This window comes from Stegodyphus dumicola, chromosome 3 (assembly GCF_044657685.1).
Source record: "Stegodyphus dumicola isolate Sdum_Otavi_A_Nest chromosome 3, ASM4465768v1".
Taxonomy (NCBI): domain Eukaryota; kingdom Metazoa; phylum Arthropoda; class Arachnida; order Araneae; family Eresidae; genus Stegodyphus; species Stegodyphus dumicola.
This window is the reverse complement of record NC_140770.1, coordinates 57,565,596-57,586,324: the sequence shown is the minus strand read 5'-3', so window position 1 is coordinate 57,586,324 and position 20,729 is coordinate 57,565,596. Positions and strand designations below refer to the sequence as shown.

The window sequence follows — 20,729 nt, the reverse complement described above, 5'->3', positions numbered from 1 at the left end:
AATTGCGTCTCCGTCCCTCATTTTATTGTAGTCTTGAGTTAAGCTTGCAGACCGTACGCGTTTTGCGTACAAACGTGAGCGCGTTTTGCAACGTGAGCGCGTCACAGGCGACGTGAGCGCGTTTCGCGTACGCTCACATCGCCTATGACGTTTCGTTCCTGACATTTGCATACGCATGACCTTTTTACTGAATTGCGTGTTCATTGTACTGATCATAGAAACCTCCTTTCTGCAATTTCATGGCTATCTGATTAAAATTTACATTGTTGCTTAAGTTTTTCACACCAGTGTATTATCAGGAACATATTTTGCACCAGTTTTCAAATATAAAATACCTTCTCTTTACCCACAGTGCCATCAATCAATAGAACTGCATCAAGACAAACCAATCAGCCTCACGTCAAAATCTACTGTTAATTTCCTGGAAAAAAACGCAACAAATATATATAGCCATACCCATGTTTGATATCCCTACGAAATCTGTAAAGTACTTCTCCCGCCTTCTTAGCATGCCTTCGTGATCAGCACTCTCGGCGCGTATTCGAGAGGTGCGAGGTTCGAATCCTGCCGAGAGAATTGCTCATTGATGGCTTCTGTTTCGAAATAACCTACTGGTGCCTGAACTAAAAAGTTGGTGGATGATGATTCTTCACCACCAGGATTTCTCTAATTCCCAGTCGCCCTTTAAAAGGAGGAGCATATGAGGTCTTTCTCCCGCCTTCTTTGCAACCTTCATGGTGTAATGGTCAGCACGCTCGGCGCGTATTCGAGAGGTCCTAGGTTCGAGTCTCGGCAGGGGCACTGCTCATTTTTCATGGCTTCTGCTTCGAAATAACCTAATGTCTCAACAAATCTCCAGATTTTTGCGCTTTTCGACACTTGAAATGCGGATTGTCCGGATTTTGTTCCACAACCCTCGTTGGACTTTGCAAAGCTGTTCAAGAGGAATGGGATAAAATACCTCTTCCGCTACTAAAAAAAGCTGTATTGTATTGGAAATTGCGGTGTAGAAAAGTAATGAAGCATAAAGGTTATCAAATTTAAAACATAAAAATTTTAATTAAAATATTAAAGTAAGTACAATCAAAATCCTCTATAAAATGTGCGAACAGCCTTAGTATTACTTTATAAAATTGTTGTGTTTTTACTTCTTTATGTGGATACTTTATTCTTTGTCGAAGTTTCAGGCAAATTACTTAGTTTTTACTATAATCTGAATTAGGTTTTATGAATCTATACTCAGACAATCTAAGAATAAATTACGAGGTTTTTTGAAGTCACTATGTATTATTTGAAATGGGCTGAAAAAGGATTTTTTCATTTGTTCACTTGAAAGGATTATACGCGTGTGTTTTTATCATGCATACGAGATAATAATAAAAGATAAATGCTCGCTGATTCAAATTGTTTGTAGTCTTCAGAAGTCGTTTCAGGTTGCTGTAAACAGCTAAGTTTTCCTAAATCAACTGTACATGACGTCATGCGCAAGGGATCGAGCCTAGGATTCCCTATATTCTTACCACGGCTTCGAAGCGGAATTGAACCGAAAACCGGAAAAAACCGTTATTTTGGTCAGAACGAAAACCGGAACTGAACCGAAAAACAAAAATTTTATTATTATTTTGGTTCGATATATCTTCATTAATTTTGTTACTGTAATCAACTCATCAATATTTTATAATTTAATCCATTTCAATCGTAAACGAGAAAACACAATCTCCTACTGAAAGCGATGAAAATGAAGACAATCTAGAGACATTTTTGAAAAGTAAAGAACTGGCAATAAAAACAAATATATACCTTATTTTTACCGAAATTTGACAATGAATTCATTTTAAATAATTTTGACAATGTACGAAGGCTCAATATAAAACATAATATTTTAGATTTCTGGGAAGAAAATTAAATTAATTCGCACTTGTATAAGATTGTAATGGTGGTTTGGGCTACTCCATATACACAAGTTAGCGTTGAAAGGACGTTTTCAGGTTTGAAATTTATTCTCCGAGACAGCAGAAGAAATCTCAGTGAAACCACGTTAGAAGATGTATTAATAATTAAAGGTAATTTTCATATGTCAAATAAATAAACATATTTTTTACATAATTACTGCAAGGCCAAGTGCACAATGTGAACGGCAAGCGACGAGGGTACACATAATCATGAGCCTAGTTGTCAAAGGCGATTTTGATAATGGATAACAATGCCAATGCTCATGCTCACCGTTCTCTGCTCATCCCTCGTATCGTACATGATGGTTAATTGTATCAATCCACATAGTGTAATATTTAAAACGAGAATAAAATCTTCTAAATTTTGATAGAAACATTTTTTGTTTATGATAGAATTATACTTTTACTACAAATAAAAATGTACATACAATAAAATTATTCATTCGGAACTGAACCGAAAACCGTTATTTTTGGGGCAACGGAATTGGCAAAAGTTGAACTCTCTCATTGTCTGAAATAAATTCTGATCTGAACACCATTAAACTTCTGCGTCTGCGCATTGTCAAAAATTAGGTTAATGGTATTTATATTTATTTTAAATAACCGATTTAATTCAAGTTTATGTTCTTGACAATAAACCTTCATTCCGCTAATTGCCAATGCCAGAATATTTATATTTGGTAGTAATGCAAATTTTACCTAAGGCGAAATGTTTAAATACCCAGTTCTAGAAGGGAAGTGAGAGAGTTTGGGCAGTGACCATCACCTCTATAGCGTGAGCTTCTATTTGTGCATTTATTGTTGTTTTTCCGTGGCACAACAGCTATTCATTTGCTGTCACTAGTTTTTCGACTCGGTTTTAAGTAACAAGAGTTTTCTGAGGCTTGTAAATGTGATTTCTACTGCTGCTTAATATCTTCGAATTTTTAGTTTAGATCTTGTTGTTGTCGTGTTCACAGTACATGGAACAATGGTTGCCATAGCCTACTCCAAAAAAGAGGGGTTGGACTTCTATTTTCCCCTCCCAATTTTGAGAAAGAGTGATCTCAGTTTCTTTACACTTTTATGTTTGGGAATTGTCCATTTTTTGCTTTAAAAATGATTGAATTATGTTGTTCTTATCTTCCGGTTAAGGTTTTTATGCCTTTAGGTAATCTTCAAGCAATATTTGTAGAATTATCAACAATTTAAAAGCTGTTTAAGTGCGGTTAAGCCTAATTTTTAAATAACATGGCGGACATGTTTGTTTACATTTGAAACAGCAGAATAGTAAATTTGTTGCCAATCTAGAGAAACTAAGCTTCGCAACAATACAGATAACGCCTTCATTTATTATTGCGAATTAAATCATGCTTAATAATTTCTGGAATTTTTTGAGGAAATATGTGTTTAAGGTTTACTTCGCAATTTTTAATGCATATATTATGAGTTTTTATGTATTTTTGCCTTGTCGCGAAGTAAGAACTGAATTTATTGAATGAGAAATACTCAATCGTCTGTGAAAAGTTTCTTTTTTGTTTTGTTTGCTTAATTTCTTTTATACATCGTTCTAGCTTTATTATAGTATTTGAATGGAACATTTCGCAACGATTAGATAATTCTTTAAATAGTATACATTTTGTGCATTTTGAGTTATAATATGAATGAAATATAATACTGTTAAGTGAACCTAGCGCCAGAGTGTCGCTATGGTAAACAAATAGAGAGAATTTTAAAGAATGCATTTATTCTATTGTAGTTTATGCCCTGTCGGTGAAGTAGATTTAATTCAATCCAATAAGTTTAAATGAAATGCAAGAAAAAAATGCGTATAATTTAATATTCCGTACAAGGAAGTCATGTGGTGTATACATCAGATTTTTTATATAAATTATAATAATAAAAAAGTATTATATGAAATTAACCTTTCATCTAAATTAAAACATTAATCTTAGATAGTTATTTACTATTATACTTCCTTTCTTGCGTTAGGGCTGTCGCAATTATTTTTGGAATCACTGCCATCAACAATAGTTTGGCGATTTTTTGCGGCCCTCAAAACCAAATAGTTCCAAAAACCTGCAATTGTTTGCAGGTGTGCTTAGAAATACGTCTACTTTAAGATGATTGTAAAAATGTGATAGATTATAAATCATTTTTTTGAAAAATTAAAAAAAATTAATTAAAAATAAATCATAAAAAATGGGTATTTTATTTGGAATGAACTTGAGTTTCGAAATGGGAAAGGAAGAATCAAATAAGTTTAATAAAAAAAAGAGAGATTGATAAATATATATCAAACTCAATTAACATTCAGGAGCTAAAATTTCGAGAGCTAATTTTCAAAGACTACTCGTGCGATTATTACAAAACTTGGTAGTTTGGCGTAATTCGAGTCGTAGAATCGAAATATAGAAAAAAAATGGTATGTTATTTCAGAAAAAGTCCAATTTTGTGTCAAAATACCTATACTAGAACAATGGTATATATAAATCTAATACATATCCCAAGTCGTGCTTTCGAGACATAAAAGACGCAAGTTGAATTTCGTCAATCTACCCCCAGTAGAACGGAAAATACAGAGCTGTCTTCTTTCTTTTTTTCTTTTTTTTTTTTTTTTTTCCCTATATAAACTATATAAACTAAATATATAGCTATATAAACCCTGCTGGTTTCGCAGTCAGATAGTGAGTTTGTCTCGTCTAGCGAGCTGATAAATTAATGGTTACGCTATAGTCACCTGAATATGGCCAATCACTTATTGCTTACTTGGCCCACGTAAATATTTGCTTGTTGTTTTGCGCAATGAACTTTTGCAAAGTAGCCCGAATGACTAAGGATGGATGGGTAATATAACGTAACGTATAATATCGATGCGAAAACTTTGAAACAACTTTAAAGCAGACGTTTATAATACAATTAAAATAAAGGTAAGATTTAATAAGACATTTGTTAAGCAATACATAGTTATAATTTGAAATATAAATTAAGGATCTTACGTCTGACACATACCAACAGATATCATAACTGTTTGTTAGTATGTGCTCGGTAAAGATGACCTAAAATAGGATAGAAAAGGGAAAATATCTCAAATATCAAACTGAGTCTTTACGGAATTCGTGGATTTGTTTTGAATAAAAATTTCAGTGCTTTCGAAACTTGTATTTCAATGAATTTTGAGGACATTATTATTACAAACAAAGGACGCTTGCTAATAATATTGATTTGACAATAATATTTTATATTTTATAATAACTATGGCAAAGCACTTTTTATCTTTCCTTTTTTAAATATTATCATTCTCTAATATCCAGTAAATATTACTTTTCTTTCAGTGCACAGTTGGACTGATAACTCAGAACGGTGGAAACACAATCCTGATGTAACCTGGAAATGACTGGAAAATGGTTCCATCGCACCATTCCATATACGGAAAATGGTTCCATATACGCACATTTTTTAAAACGTTCCTCCTCCGTGTTCTAGCTGGACTATTAAACACTGAACTGGAAATGATCACAAAGAAATAGGGAAATGTGTATGAAAGAATCACGTTGCCAAAGTAAAATAATAACTTAATTTTTCAATAAATGTATACAAAGAATAAACTGTTTTTAAAATATTGCACTAATATGTAAATAAAAGTTTTCTAAATTGTTATTAAATTTTAAGCAAATAAGACGTCGAATGGGAAATGTAGATATAATTTTAATGTTTAGTTACTACCTACGTGCTAGATCTTATATTAATTTACATTTATGTACGTTTTTCTACTGAATATTGTGTTCAATAAAGTTTAACCTTATGTTCCAATGAATTTTGCCCTTTTGCGTAATTAATACACATAAATAAATTACGCACTAATTATGAAACGAAACCTTCACATCAGCTGAGCATTTTGTATGCTCAGGAGCTTTATGAACAGAACATTAGTAAGTAAATTGCATATACTTTACTTATGAACACACGAGAACTTCAGATTATCCGGATTAAACGCATCCAGAATTTTAGAAAATTCAAATCGTTTGTTCTTTTTTCAAAGAAAAGTTAAGATAATTTGTTGTTAATTGATTCATTTATACGCCCTAATTATATAGCGATATAATAATTCAGTAATTATGCAATACATAATTTTAAAAACATATTGTTACCAAATGTACAGGCGCGGTGAGATGGCTTCTCCACAAAGCAGTTTTAGGGTTGCCATAAAATGGAAAGGAAAAGCAAAGTTGCCACATTTGGTGAAAAATCGTCCATTTGGCGATAAAATTGACGATATACCATGGACGGATGGAGAACCTTCTTATTTGTTTAGCCCAGAATTCTTACCGGTTTAGCCCAGAATGTTCTCGAACACAAGCCGAAAGCTATATAAACCCTGCTGGTTTCGCAGTCAGATAGTGAGTTTGTCTCGTCTAGCGAGCTGATAGTCAGTCATTGAGCGAGTGTCTCGAAGTCTAGCGCCGAGTTGGTCGTCGAGTGCATCGAGAGAGTCTTTTAGTGCGTCGCGAATTAGTGCATCGTTGAGTTTTGTCTTAGACTGTGCCGAGTCGAGAGCTATACTCTAGTGTATCATTGAGTGCATAGCGAGTTGTAGCGTGGAGAGTCTCGAGAGTACGTGGAGTTCTGAGAACGACCGAGCAGAGTCGGGAGCTGTACTCTGGTGCTTTGCAGTGAAGCTGTTTCCACCGTGATAGCCTGATAACCTGAAGGCTGTGTCGCTGATTGTTCCAGCGAGTGTATATAGTAGATCTTCGACGACTGTAAAACGTGACTTTGAAACTGTCCTGATTAATACTGGCTAAATGAAGTGTGTTTCGATACTTCATCAAACGTCGTCGTTATTCACTCCAAATCCGTACGAAAATGAAGGAAGAAAATAACTTAACAACTGGTGACAGAAAAGAAAAACGTAACAATATTATATTTATTTAAAGTAATACATATGATTAAGTGAAGTGTTTGACATAAATGCAGCGTATTTAAAATTAGCATTAAGGCAAAACAACTTCATAGTGCATACAGGCTAATTTCTTTTGCACTTTCGGTGAATCATTTCTTATTAACTCTTCTTAAGTGCAGACTAAACAGATTAGTCTTTCCATACAGCCTAGAGTATACTGGAAATAGTCAAATAGTTTACCTTCTGTTAATCTTATATCAGGGTTAACGTCAACTGAGATTCACAATTTACATGGATCCAGATAAGCTTTGATTCCATTTATTCCGATAATTTTGAGTTCTGCTGTAATGTTTTACCTTTTATAATACATTTGATTTCATTTTGCAGAGTCGTTTAGAATTTTTCGATGTCGGAAATCTGAAACAAATCCTCAGTTTTCTCGCTGGGATTCGAACTCCAGAAGTGCGTAATGTTCAGGATGAAATCTTAGGTGAAATGAGTTAGTTTTGTTCTCAAAGCATTTTGATAGGATAGTTAATATTGCTGCAAAATTATTATTGGCTGCTTGAGTTTTAGGTCAATTTACGTCACCAGAAATACGTAAGAGTCATATGACATAGATTTTTCTCGAAATGACGCAGTGCAAATAGATGTTGCTATTTTAGAATAGAGAAGAGAAATTAATTTATGCTGCTAATTTAATCTTTTACATATTCTTTATTTTTCTGCGTGGCGACAGAAAAACCTTTTTAAAGAAAAAGCGTTAAAGCACTATCAAATGAAAAAAAAAAAGAAAAAAAAAAAAAAACCATAAATCATAAAATTTTGATCCTGTAAAGTATAATTTATAAATATATTTTTTTAATAAATTTTTAATTTTTAGAGTCCTATTTAACTTTTCAGCATTTCAGCCCAAAAGTCTTTTTGTTTGAGAGGTCACATAATCATAATTTTTCAGGTAAGGTTCTTGTTATCACAGAATATCACAAAATAAAACTTTTACATAATCTTTACTTATAATTAAATGTAATGCGCATAAATATTTATGATAATAATTTCTATACTGATGAATTATATTTTAATACCATAAATACAATAGGAGTAACAGTTTCAGAAATTATGGTTTCATTTACAATTCCTGATTTTACCAAACTGGAAGGCCTCTCAATGCTTCTAAACAAACATGTCCATCAATAGGGCTGTCCTCAACGTGATCAGAGATTTATATTAGAAAATCTATAAGAAATCCAAGTTGGAGTATTATAAAGATTTCTAACGAATTTACTGAAACTTTTTCTACTTCAATTTCACTTAAAATTGTTCGACAGATGCTCAGATCAGCTGGATAACATGGGCGCCCTGCTCGAAGAAACTTTTTGGAAGTGCGAAAAATAGAAAGCTTAGGCTTTTCTTCTCAAACTCCATGGTAAATACGCCTGAAATGTTTTGGAATCATATCTTATTTGAAGGTGAAAGCAAATTTAACATTTTTGGTTCCTATAGGCGTATAATTGTACAGAGGAAAAAAACTAAGGAGCTTAATCCCAAGACCTTGGTTGGAAAAGTAAAGTATGGCGGAGGATGTGTTCTAGTGTAAGGGTGAATGTCAGCGTCAGCATTAAATAATTTATTATTTATTGATGGCACAATCAACCAAGCTCCCTATTTAAATATTTTAAAACATAATTTTAAAATGTCCGCTCAAAATTTGGATACTGGAAACAACTTTATTTTTTATCGTGTGCTCCTAAGCACACGGCCCTCAACTTTCGCCTTTTGAATGTCTATAATTGTCCACAAGTTCTGAAACAGATTTAAGCCCAACAGAATACATTTCGAGAGAATTAGAGGTTAGAGTACGAAGAAACAGCATTAAAATGAAAACCGGACTAAAAACAGTAATGATGCAAGAACGAAGAAACATTGATACAAATATTACAAAAGAACTGGTGAATTCTATGCCCAGATGTTTGAAAGCTGTCATAAAGAACTGCAGGATATAGTACAAAATACTAACTGATAGAAATATTACAACATTTACTAATACTATATGCAGATTTCTCTAAAAAGCGTACGAAGACTTCTGTGAGGTAACTTTTCTGTTACATTTTACTTCCTTGTACGAAGTAAAAAGGAAGTATTGTAATCGCGAAAAGTTTCAGGCAGCATATTTCAACGAAAATATCCATTCTATCGAATGCAATTTAACGATGTTTTTGCATGATATCTGTACGTAAGGAAAGAATAAAATACTCTTTTCCTTCAAAAAAATTGTAAAACTGCTTTAAAATGAATTCTGATGAGAATTTTTCGTGGCGTCTGTACGAATGTATGTACATACGTGCGTGCGTACGTATCTCGCATAACTCAAAAACGAGTAGCCTCAGAACGTTGAAATTTTGTATATAGGACTGCTATAACATGTAGATGTGCACCTCGAATTTTGGTTTCAATCGGCCGCACCAAACGTATATAAATATATTTATATATATGTATATATCCACTCTGTTACCCGGCTTAGTGATCTCAGTTTCTTTACTCTTATATGAATTATGTAAATTGTACATTTTTTTGCTTTAAAAATGATTGAATCTTGTTGTTCTTATCTTCCGGTTAAGGTTTTTATGCCTTTAGTAATCCTGGAAGCAATATTTGTACAATCATCAACAATTTAAAAGCTGTTTAAGTGCGGTTAAGTTTTAAATAACATGGCGGACATATTTGTTTACATTTAAAACAGCAGAATTGTAGATTTGTTGCCAATCTAGAGACACTAAGTTTGGCAACAACAAAAATAACGCCTTCAATTATTATTGTGAATTAAATTATGCTTAATACTTTCTGGAATTTTTTCGAGGAAATAAGTGTTTAAGATTTACTTTGTAAGACGCCATTGAAATACTAGTTTAATTTTTAAATCCTTTTTTGATTTTAAATCGTTTTTTTGATATCCTATGGACTTAACAATTTTGGAATTGCCCATGATGAAAAGTCTACAATAGAATTTTTCAAAGAAAAGGCATCATTTATTACAGAAAATTATGTTTGAACAACCAAGAGATGAAATTATGCTTTAGCGATAACTCGGTAGCGAAATAGCAATGCAGAAAACCATTCAAGTATGTTTAGTCTTTTTTTATATAAATTATAATAATGATCTGAAATTGTTATTTACTCTTATGCTTCCATTCAGCTATGTTTAGCCTTTTTTATATAAATTATTATAATAAAAAAGTATTATATGAAATTATGCTTTCATTTAAATTAAAACAATAAAATCTTAGATAGTTACTTACTATTATACTTCCTTTCTTGCGTTAGGGTTGCCGCAATCATTTTTAGCAGCACTGGCATCAACAATAGGTTGGCGATATTTACGGTCCTCAAAACGGAATAGTACCATTTTTATTACTGAATAAAGCAATATTTCACTGAATCTCGTTAAGCGTACGAACACTTTTGTGAGCCTCTATACATATGTATGTACGTATGGACAGACGTCATGAAAAAAACCTCTTCTGAATCCGTTTTACAGTCCTTTTTGGCAAAGTCCTTTATTCTATCGGTACGTACGGATGTCAAGCAAAAATATTGCTTAAATGGTTTCGAGAACGGTTGAAATGGATATTTTCGTTGAAACATGGTATCCGAATTTTTTGAGGATTATAATACTTTACTTCGTATAAGAAAGACTTTCATCTTTATATCATCTTTATATGTCCTTTATCTTCTTTTTGTTGTTGTTTTTATGGCGCCATCGTCTGCGTTTATTTCACAAAAACAGTTCTATCAAACAGCGTGCAACGCCATCTGTCGGTCACGAAAAATGACATTCCACTTACACAGTGCCTAGATAAAGTATATGTTATCGGCAAAGTATTGAAACCCCGGCATTCTATAGAAGGCATTGTATAGAATGCCGGACGATTTTAGGCAAAGTATGAAATAAGAGAATTATTACATACTTTACCTATGCATTGTATATAATGCTTAGGCATTCTATAGAATGACAAATGCTCTTTAGGCAAAGTATGAAAGAAAAAGGTTATGATAAGGCTGTTATTTAAAAGACGTTCATTCCTCTAAAATACAAATTTTTTTATGAAAGAGTGCCATTAAAAAGCTGTTCTTCGAAATATGTAAAAAAAAAGATAGTGAGATGATCTTGATAGAGCGTAATAAATTTGTATTTTCTATCTGGCCGAGACTGGGAATTGGTAAGATTTACCTGACAACAGAAGTTAAATCCAGAAATAATCATAAGTTTCACATCAGTGGTCCTTTTTAATACCCTTTGGTTTTTTTCTGGCAAGGGTCATAAAAGTTACAGTTCAATGTCATTACGTGTAACGTTTTTTAATTCGTTGAACGTTCTTTCGAAATTCTGTCACGTCCGTGTCCAGTACTCAAATGAATTTTCATGAAATACGGAAAATAACTCAGCGTCCGTGACGTAATACTGTATAGTACCAACGCTCTCTTTAACAGGGTGCTTTTGTTTCCCACAAACATCACATCCTAGCGTTTAAGCAGCCAGTAGTACCGTGGTTCCTTCTTAGTAGTCATTTAGGCCTTTTTACATCATTTATAAACTTCTGGTAAGTAGTTTCGGTTCTTCGAAACGAATCGGAATTGTATTTTATACTTTGCCGGTTTGTCATTTGGCATTCTATAGAATGCCAGGAAAATGTGTGAAATATTAATCGTTTCGTACATTGCCGGCTAGTTTTAGGCATTCTATAGAATGCCGGATTTTATACTTTGCCGGTATAGTTCGACCGTCTGAAGCGCAACCCTGGTTGGCATTCTGCCAAAACACATAGACTCGTCCAAAAGGGACTGTATTACTTGCTGCGACGTGAAAGGTCTCTTCTCCGGAAGAACTATGCTGGAGGGAAAGAAAGTCCCCATCCTTCCACCCTATTTTGAGAATAATTCTTTCCGAATGGCGCATGCGTGTTTTCGCTCATGGTCGCGGTGGAACTATAACATATATAATAATTCTCATATTTCATACTCTGCTTAAAAACGCCAGGCATTGTATAAAATGCCTAGGTATTCTACAGAAGCCAACGTTTAATACTTTGTCAGTAACGTAAAGGCAAAATTAATATAAACATAAAAAATATTATCTAACACCTGCAATTTTAATGTTTTTTAGACGGCCTTGTTCGTAAGAAACAATGCAATGAAGTAGGCTTTTAGTCTCCTAAAAGATGAAGTTAGCTTCTTGATTTTTAAAATCTAAATTATCATAAAAATGTAATGAAATAGCGTCACCCTATATTTACCAATCTAATTTAAGGTTTTGTTCCCGTTTCTTAATCTGTTCCATTCATATGTCATGCAATGTAAATAGAAAGCTTCTTATTTTGAGCAAATCCACTTAATTTGAGCATGAAATGAAGAAAGTTTAAAAAAACATAAGAATGTCAAAAGAAGATTTGTAAAATGTTATTTCAGTTTAATTTCGGAAGTTAATCCTCGGTTTAATCAGATATACCAAATTTAAAAAGGTAAAAACAGAAACCATATTTTAATAAATAAAAAAAAAATAAATACTTTCAGAGGTTAAGCTACACTGAGCAAAATGATCAAAAAGGTTATTTTTTAACATTTAATTAAACTAATCGATGGAAATGCAAATCCAATTTCCTGTCCTATTTACTTTTCCTCAAAAGCTATTTTCCGGAACATTCTTTTTCTTCACATTATCTTATCATCGACCATTTTAAATACATTGTATAAGCTTTTCATAAGTTAACTTCCTGTGAATTTGCTTTGAGCTTTGCTCATAGAGTTGTGGTTGCCATAATGTTCATTCCAACAAAGAGGAAGGAAATGGTTATTTGCGACAAGTCCACGCGAGGAAGAATCACAGACCTGTGACACAGACGACAGGGAAACGATGCAGGATTAAACGCTGGGAAAGGAAATTTTAGGGTGATAGGGAACATGTTACGCAACAAGGAAAATATCTTTTCATATTTTCAAGTATGTCAGAAAAGGTTTTGGAAATCAGTATATAAAGCCATTTCGTTTTTCTGGAGTCATCATTCGAGTCTCCTTCAGACGAAGAAATAGCGAATTCTATCTTCGATCAATACAACTGTAAGTTTTTTTTTTAAGTCTTATTTTTAAAGTTCTTTTTGGTAATATATATGTATATGTGTGTGGGCAATAATATAGAAAGTTTGAGTGTATAGATGTTGATTCATAAAGAAGAAAATTAATATAGTCTTGTAAACGCAATAAGCTGCAGTTGTGGCATATTTAAAAAATTAACTTTTACTTTGATTTAATAATTGCAGGAATAATCAACTGTTGCAGGAATAGTTGTGCGGCAGCCGCAAATAACCTGGCACATTAATCGAGCTTCCTTCAGAGCATTTAAATTGTGGATACCTTTGTGGTAAGAGCATAGCAGCAGCAGTCAAAAAAGTAGCAGCAGCAGTCGAGAAGCAGAAGCGAACTGTAATGTGTTCAGGACAAAGTCTTAATTCTGATCGGGTTACTTTCCATTTTGAATGGCTAAAGGCTCAAAAATATTAAGGGCTCTAAAATTATTACTGGCTGTTTTACTGAAGTATTACTGGCTGATAAGAGTAAAAAACTATTACTGGCTGTTTCGCAAAATTCTTAAACGTCACTTAATATGGATTAATCTGTAAACGAGAGTTCAGAGAAATTTCTTATAAGCAGTTGCTTTTTTTAGAACAGAAGACGGGAATAACCAAATTAAAATGAAGAGTTGAGTATCATAACTTTCAAATATAAGTTATAATTTTAATATCCTTATTTTTTATGTTACGTGTACATGCGTTTGAGCCTAACAGCGGCCAAGCGGTAAAAGTCACTGAACACAGATAGTTCGGTCTGAGGCTCGAACCCCAAGGACGGGCTGCTTGCATGGGCGTTTTCGAAGCTTTTCACATATGTAAAGTGTATACCAGCCAGTTTCCCTTAAAAAGTCCCCCGCAAGGGCATCCCCTTTTTGGAAGATATACCTCGAGTGCTTTGCCATAATCAAATGAAGCAAGAAAATGCCTTCATTGAGGACTTTCGAAGCAAAACTGGTTCGTATGAACTTGACACGTGGGGAAAACCACGAAAACGCTCATGGAGCCAACCCGCTCGTATGGGAATCGAACCCATGTCGGAGCTACCGGTGTTCAGCGATTTTAACGCTCGCCCGTTGGCGGGCTTGTCCTGTTTGAGGCAAAGGTTATAACATAAACAGGCGAAAGAGAGGATTATTGAAAACTGAATGGCCGAAAATCTCATTATTGCAAAACAAACCGTCAACTAGTGTACACTTGCAAAAAAAAAAAAAAAAAAAAAAAAAAAAAAAACCCTCTGGATTCGATTTGTCGAAAATCAACAGTTGATTATTCCTGCAATGATTATCTATTGCAATATAGTTATGAAGTTTTATAACGTCTATTAGAAACGAAATACTGAGATTTAAATTTGGTTTTAGGCTATTACAACCAAGACGCCATAAATGAAAGTGTGGTTAGATTCTTAAAAATTTAATTCTTCCCCTTTAAAACTAACACTATACTGAAGATATTTTTTGTTGGTATTATGAAAGAAAATTTTATTGCTAAAATGCACACAAATTTCATTATTATTATAAAAAGAAAGAAAAACTACCAATCATATAAAAGCCAAAATCCAAAAGGCAACATATCCACAGAACCCCTGTTCTATTGCTCCACTTATTCTCTAATGTCTACCCACTTCAACATAGTCGCAACGTTGTTTATCCTTACATTCTGTGTTGTCAGTTACTGTTTTTCTAAAAAAAAAAAAAAAAAAAAAAAAAAAAACTCTTTCTTTTTCACATCTCCAAGACATTGTTTATCTTTATATATTTTGTGAGTTACTGTTTTTCTAAAAATCGTTTTCTTTTTTAAACATTTTCTTACTGTTGACATTTACCATTTTCTGAACTCTGTCTTCCCTTAACCACAAGCGTGAAAGTGTTTGGGTTACGTTATGTATTTATTTAACTGTGAATCTTTTAGAAACGTATGTTATTGTAAACGTAAAAAAATTCTCAAATTACACTAATAACAATAATTAATATATAAAAAACTAACATCAGAGCAATATGTGAAATTCCTAAAACAACATCATTTGGCAAGTTTAAAAAAAGTTAATTTTTTTTTATAAATTTTATCCATCAGCGGCCGAGCGGTAAAGTCACTGAACATTGATAGTTCGACATGGTTTCAATTACATACGAACTGGCCAGCTGCGTAGGCGTTTTTGTGTTTCGACCTATACAAGCCTGTTCCCGAAGAAATTTCTCTACGAATGCATCCTTCCTCTTATGCAGGTAGCCCTGGCATTCATTTCCATAGTCAGATAAGCCAAATCGAACCGTTTCAGAAATTTAAACAATTTCATATTGGTACTAAGCATCGTTATCTGTATGTCCCCGAAAAAAATGCATTCTCAAACTGCTGAACCTTATTTATTTCGCATTTGGTACCGACAGATAAATCTAGGGGGGACTTGAAATCCTTTTTTAATGCCTTGCTTCCCTCAATTTTATTTTACTTTGTCTTCTCTTGCCCATTAATTAGTAAGAATTAAAGTGAAAGTGCTAACTACGTCAACGTCTGCACATTTGGTTCCAGACGGCACCAGGGGTTGTTATGTTTCTTCAGCGCCAATGGGAAAGAGTGGAAGCTGGAGTGTTAAAGGATAAGAGAGCCGAAGATGATGAACTGAATATCCAATTAATTACTTTCTGAGACGATCTCGAGTAAGATGAGCGACTAGGGGGCTGTGGGAGCTTAATTGCTAAAGGAAACGATTTGCGGATATATGATTACATCGAAACAACGTTGCGAAATAGAGAAAATATTTTTCATTCGATGAAGGAATCCAGTTTCAAACGAGATTATCGCAATACTACCTTTCATATTTAAGAAAATATAATATGCGTTAATTGATCAAAGGGGTGCAGAACCATTTCCATTATAAATTCTCATGTTTAACTATGTAAATATAATCCATGTTTTAAGCGACTGATATTAAGAATTCAACTAAATGAATAGTCTACATTTTAGGAAACTGATATTAAGAATTTAATATTCCATTTGAGAGTAAGTGCATCTTAGACTAGTGTTCTCAAACTACTTGCATGCTGCCGAATACACGATATAAGAGCAGCAAAAAAAATTTTAATGCAAAATGATTTTTTTTAACTAAGCAAAAATTTTTAACAAAACTAAATTTTAAATTTTATTTACTAAATATTTATTAAAACATACATTGGCAATAATAATAATGACGCAAAGTTAAAAATTCTAATTAACATTTATTTTCATTCTGAAATCTAGAGGTTGCTTGGTACCTGCAACGAATTACTGATTTTTTTTTTTTTTTACAAATGTAACCCAGTCCATTAATCTATACAAGGCCGGATGTGGTGATCTCTTTATTATGGAGGCACCTAATAGGTGGGCCACCATCGCCTTTCCTATGAAATAACGGACAGTTACAACGATGCCTTCTCCGGGATTCGAACCCAGGCTCTTCGGCATCGCAGTCAGCTTCCCTAAACACCATACCGACTGGGCGGCAATTTCTGACGGTTATATGTTGTAATTCAAACGCATTCATAGCTAAATATTACATTTTCAGGCATTTATTTCAAATAATTCTAATATGTTGAATATACTACTAAATAACTGACTTTTAGATTAAAATAGAAAGAAACAAATTACGAAAACTTTGCAAGTAATAAAAACTTGAGAATAAATAATGACAAATTTCTTCTCCCTTTTATTTATTAAATTGTTCTCCGACTCATACAGAGAAAATACATATATATCTACATAAACTATTATAAAACATATTTATTTCTTACTACAACATCTCATCGCATTTTGATCTTGATAAATTGTGTAATCTTGAATAGAATTTACTGAGATAAAAACTATCTTCATAAAGTGCAGAAGGCCATCGGTCAATCTGGTTCTCTCTTTTTTAAGATTTATTTTAAATTCAGGGGAAAAACTGCTCACTTTTAGATGTGCTTCCGAACAAAGAGATTACTCATATTCCAAAATTTCTTAGGGTAGTAAAAAGGAAGATATTTATCATTCGAGAAGTACGAGAAAATCAATCAAATCTGTATCATCATATCTTTGAATAAGATTTATAACACGGTGTAAATTAATTTGCTTTGCTTATAGATTTTTCTGCGGCTCGTGTTCACTTCCAATGGTAATGAAAATAATGTAAAACTGGACTTCAAATCATTAAAATTAAAAAACTCTTTTGAAGTTTTCCTCATAATAAGTAATTCCATAATAACAGTAATTAAAATTGCTTCAGGGGCCACGTGCCGTCCGCGGGCCGCCAGTCTGAGACCAATGTCTTAAACCATCTTTCGAACTTGTTGATCGGTCATATCAAAAACCCTCTACAAATGACAAGGATTGTGCTTAACTTTGTATTTTCTGAGATAATTAATTTGTAAGGTTCTTGTTGAAAAACATTTCGTTAGATTATTGGAGAACTTAAAAAGACGTAGAGTAATACTCATAAATCTGCGGGTCTAGTTTCGAAAGTTTAAATATGTAACTATTTTCTTCAGCTGTAGAAGTAAAAACGATGAAAGGGAAGCAGATGATTAGATATGACAAGGTGATAAGAATGAAAAAAAGGAAGTCAAGTTTATGTCGCAATCTATTAATGAAAAATCCATACAATTATGAAATAATTTACTTAAAAGTCGGATATGCAAAGACGGATTGGAACTGGGATCGTTAACTAGAACCGAAAGGTTTATAAATGTGAAACGACTCTAGAAAATATAATTCTGCAACTTAAGACATTTTTTAATAATTTTAATAAATATAAAATGTGATTTTACAACCAACAGTGGTGGGTAACAGAGGATTTATGCGTTTCGTTTTTCCTAACATATGCCTCACGTTCCTCAGAGCGACATTTTAAGGTTGTCTCAGTTTGACCAATGTAAATTAAACTACACTGGCAAGTAATCCTGTATTTACTTCATGTATTCGTATCCGGAATGAGATCCTTAAGTATGGAGCTGCGAATTTTATCAACAGAAGGGAAAATTACCCGAAAGATGCGCAATACGAAAACAAAATACGTTTTTTAGCTAATCGATTGGAAGAAAAGAGTGACAGCAGAATATTTATAATCTCCTAAAATAAGAGGCTGCTTGTATATGAGCTCATTATTTTAACTCAAATTCCTTCAGAGTTTGCTGTGATGGAATGTAAATCAATAAAAATTTAGCTACATCCCTTGATATTATAAAAATAATGTAAGTAAAATCATAATATTAAGGATAAGGAGCAATGTCGAAAATGTTATCACTATGCAATTAATATTATTTTTAAGATTTCTTCTTCATTAATAACTTTTCACACTTGAAAATTCCCTTTCTTTGTTCCTTATAAATATTTTCTAATGCTTCTATCAATTTTTGCAGTTTCTGTAAAAGAGATTTCGTTAAAAACAGAAAGATTAAGTTAGCTACCTTAAACGCATGACTAACTCACTATGTAAAAGTTCAAAGCAAAAGTAAAAAATATAAAGGAATGCACCTTTAATAGGATTATTTTGGATCGATGTGGGTGTCCAAGAAGTGAAATAAATTTCCCCTCCTTCTAAACAAAAAATGTCATGCTTTAAAATATTTTTTATTTTTAGTAAATTCTTTCTGCGTAGGTGCTCTTGCTTCTGACAAATAAGAACTTTAAATGAATTTTGAAATAAAATTTATAAAAAACTTAATGTGGAGATTAAATTTTCAATTTACTTCCCCGTTGGGTAATACAAGAGATAAAAAAAAGCACAAAATAAAACTGAAATAAAAAGAAACTACAGTCGCTTGTAATTTCATAGAAATTTGTCTTTTATATTAAGGATTTCCGAAAATAAATCAAATATTTATTAGTAGACTCATAAATGTGATAAATATTTTTCATTTAAAATAGTTTTCAGCTTAAAAAACCTAAAGCTGCTTACAGCATTATAAATTTAGCTAGAGTAGAAGAAACAATATAACGCAAACAATTTTTTATCCAATTCATTTAAGCAATTATATGCTAATTATAACTTATGCTAAATAAACGCAAAGGAATTAATTAAAAGTACATTTTTTATAAGCGTCCCAAATGTATGTCATTTACAATGTCTTCTACGCAAACAGTTTTGTAGTATAATATGTTGAGAAACGAAATAAGTAATTCTAAGCTATAAATTATTTAAAGCAATTTAAAACACATTAGAAAAAACTTGTGAAAGTATTTGTCGTCTGAAGGTTATCTAATTAATCACATATAAAAAAATGAAGTATTCAAATTGATTATAACTTACGATCAGAGAAATATTCAATAGATGCAGATTACACTCACAGAAATTACAAAAAATGTTTAAACCAAAATCATTATTTTATATCCCATGATAATTCAAACGTACATATAAAGAAATTTCTGCACTAATTTATCAAAGAATTGTTACAATTATAATCATTCGTTCCAGGTCGATTTTACATCCACTGCGTCTCGTAAACGAGTGTATATCATATTCATATTTATATATAATTGCTTATATGTTTTTTTGCTTTCAAAACCCTGGACACTTAAAGTAAAGCTACAAAAAAGTGTTTTGTATTAAATAGTAAGTAGTTATATTAAAATAAAGGATACTTTTCAAGACATACGTTAATTTTTTACAAAACTAAAAGTTGGTTTTTACAAAAAGAAAGCGTCATTCCTCGTCGACCACCTACTATCGACATTGAGGCGGATCTATGATCCCTCTAAGTAGAAATGAGGGTGTCGTACAAAAGTTTACCACCCCATCTCGATTCCATTGACGAAACCCTGTCCCTCCACACCATTGATTAATGACTGGAAAACGCTGGAATTTGTTAACTTAAGATCTGGGTTATGAAGCGGATGCGACAAAACTTCTCATCTAGGTTCAACAGTTTCTGTCAGATCGGTTCAGCCAGATGCAGCCTTTCATTCCCACTCCGTAACGAGACAGAACAAATGGGCAAGATTCATGCCAAAATCGTTATTGTCGAGATGCAGCTATTGCTCAAAACATGCTTTTTGACTTTTATGTTAATCAATCGCTCAAAAAGCTAAAAGCATTCTTTGATGTTAACCAAACTAAAAGTCATCTTTCTAGAATTTGGCTTCAGATGAGCCATTTTGGCAATTAGCGTGTTCATTGTCTTAAGCAATCTAACGATTAATAATTTATTATAATTCCATTACATTTTATTTTCAGGTATTTAAAATGAAGTGCTTCGCCGGACGATTCCTTATGGTCTTAGCCTTGACCCTTGCCCTCATGACCACAGTCATGATTCCAGGCACAGAAGCTGGAGGAAACCACCACGGAGGTGGAGGCAGTGGGATTGCAGGCATCTTAGCTTCCGGACTCGTGGTGTCCCTCCTCAGAGGCAGAAGGAGTGTCGATACCAGAGAATGGAGAGTCTAATGATGTCTCACATATATAAATTTTGAGAAACTGTATAGATTATTGTACATAAAATGTATTTTATAGTGTTTGTGTAAGTAATAGAATCTAATATCACTTTGTCTGTTACGTATATTGATATATGTAATAAAATTTGTAGAATTTACTATTAGTTTAATGCTCCTATCTTACCTCATTACACACATGGTGATTGTAAATTCCTCGGTCGAACAATATTTCCACGATGGAACTTATTCTTATGTTTATCTTAACGTATTAAGTTATATGTTATTGCAAGAAATGTGCACCGAAACTAAAACAACAATTTTAATCTGAAAACTTTAAATAACAGTAAAATAGTTACTGTTAAAGCTCTAAAGAACACTATGAAAAGTATTTAT

General features: G+C 32.8%; 1 protein-coding gene and 1 long non-coding RNA gene across 2 annotated transcripts in view; both read left to right on the top strand.

Annotated features, from left to right (window-relative positions):
• LOC118184182 (uncharacterized) overlaps positions 1-5,748 on the top strand; it is a 30,982-nt gene extending 25,234 nt beyond the window's left edge. Inside the window, exon 3 of the mRNA XM_035353823.2 lies at positions 5,267-5,748. Coding sequence (XP_035209714.1) covers positions 5,267-5,328 — 62 coding nt within the window. The 3' untranslated portion in view covers positions 5,329-5,748. The remainder of the gene's footprint in view (positions 1-5,266) is intronic.
• Positions 5,749-12,695: 6,947 nt separating this feature from the next.
• LOC118184180 (uncharacterized) lies at positions 12,696-20,494 on the top strand. The gene is made up of 2 exons (XR_004757368.2): positions 12,696-12,945; positions 20,137-20,494. It is a non-coding gene; the product is annotated as an uncharacterized LOC118184180 (long non-coding RNA).
• Positions 20,495-20,729: the final 235 nt, after the last annotated feature.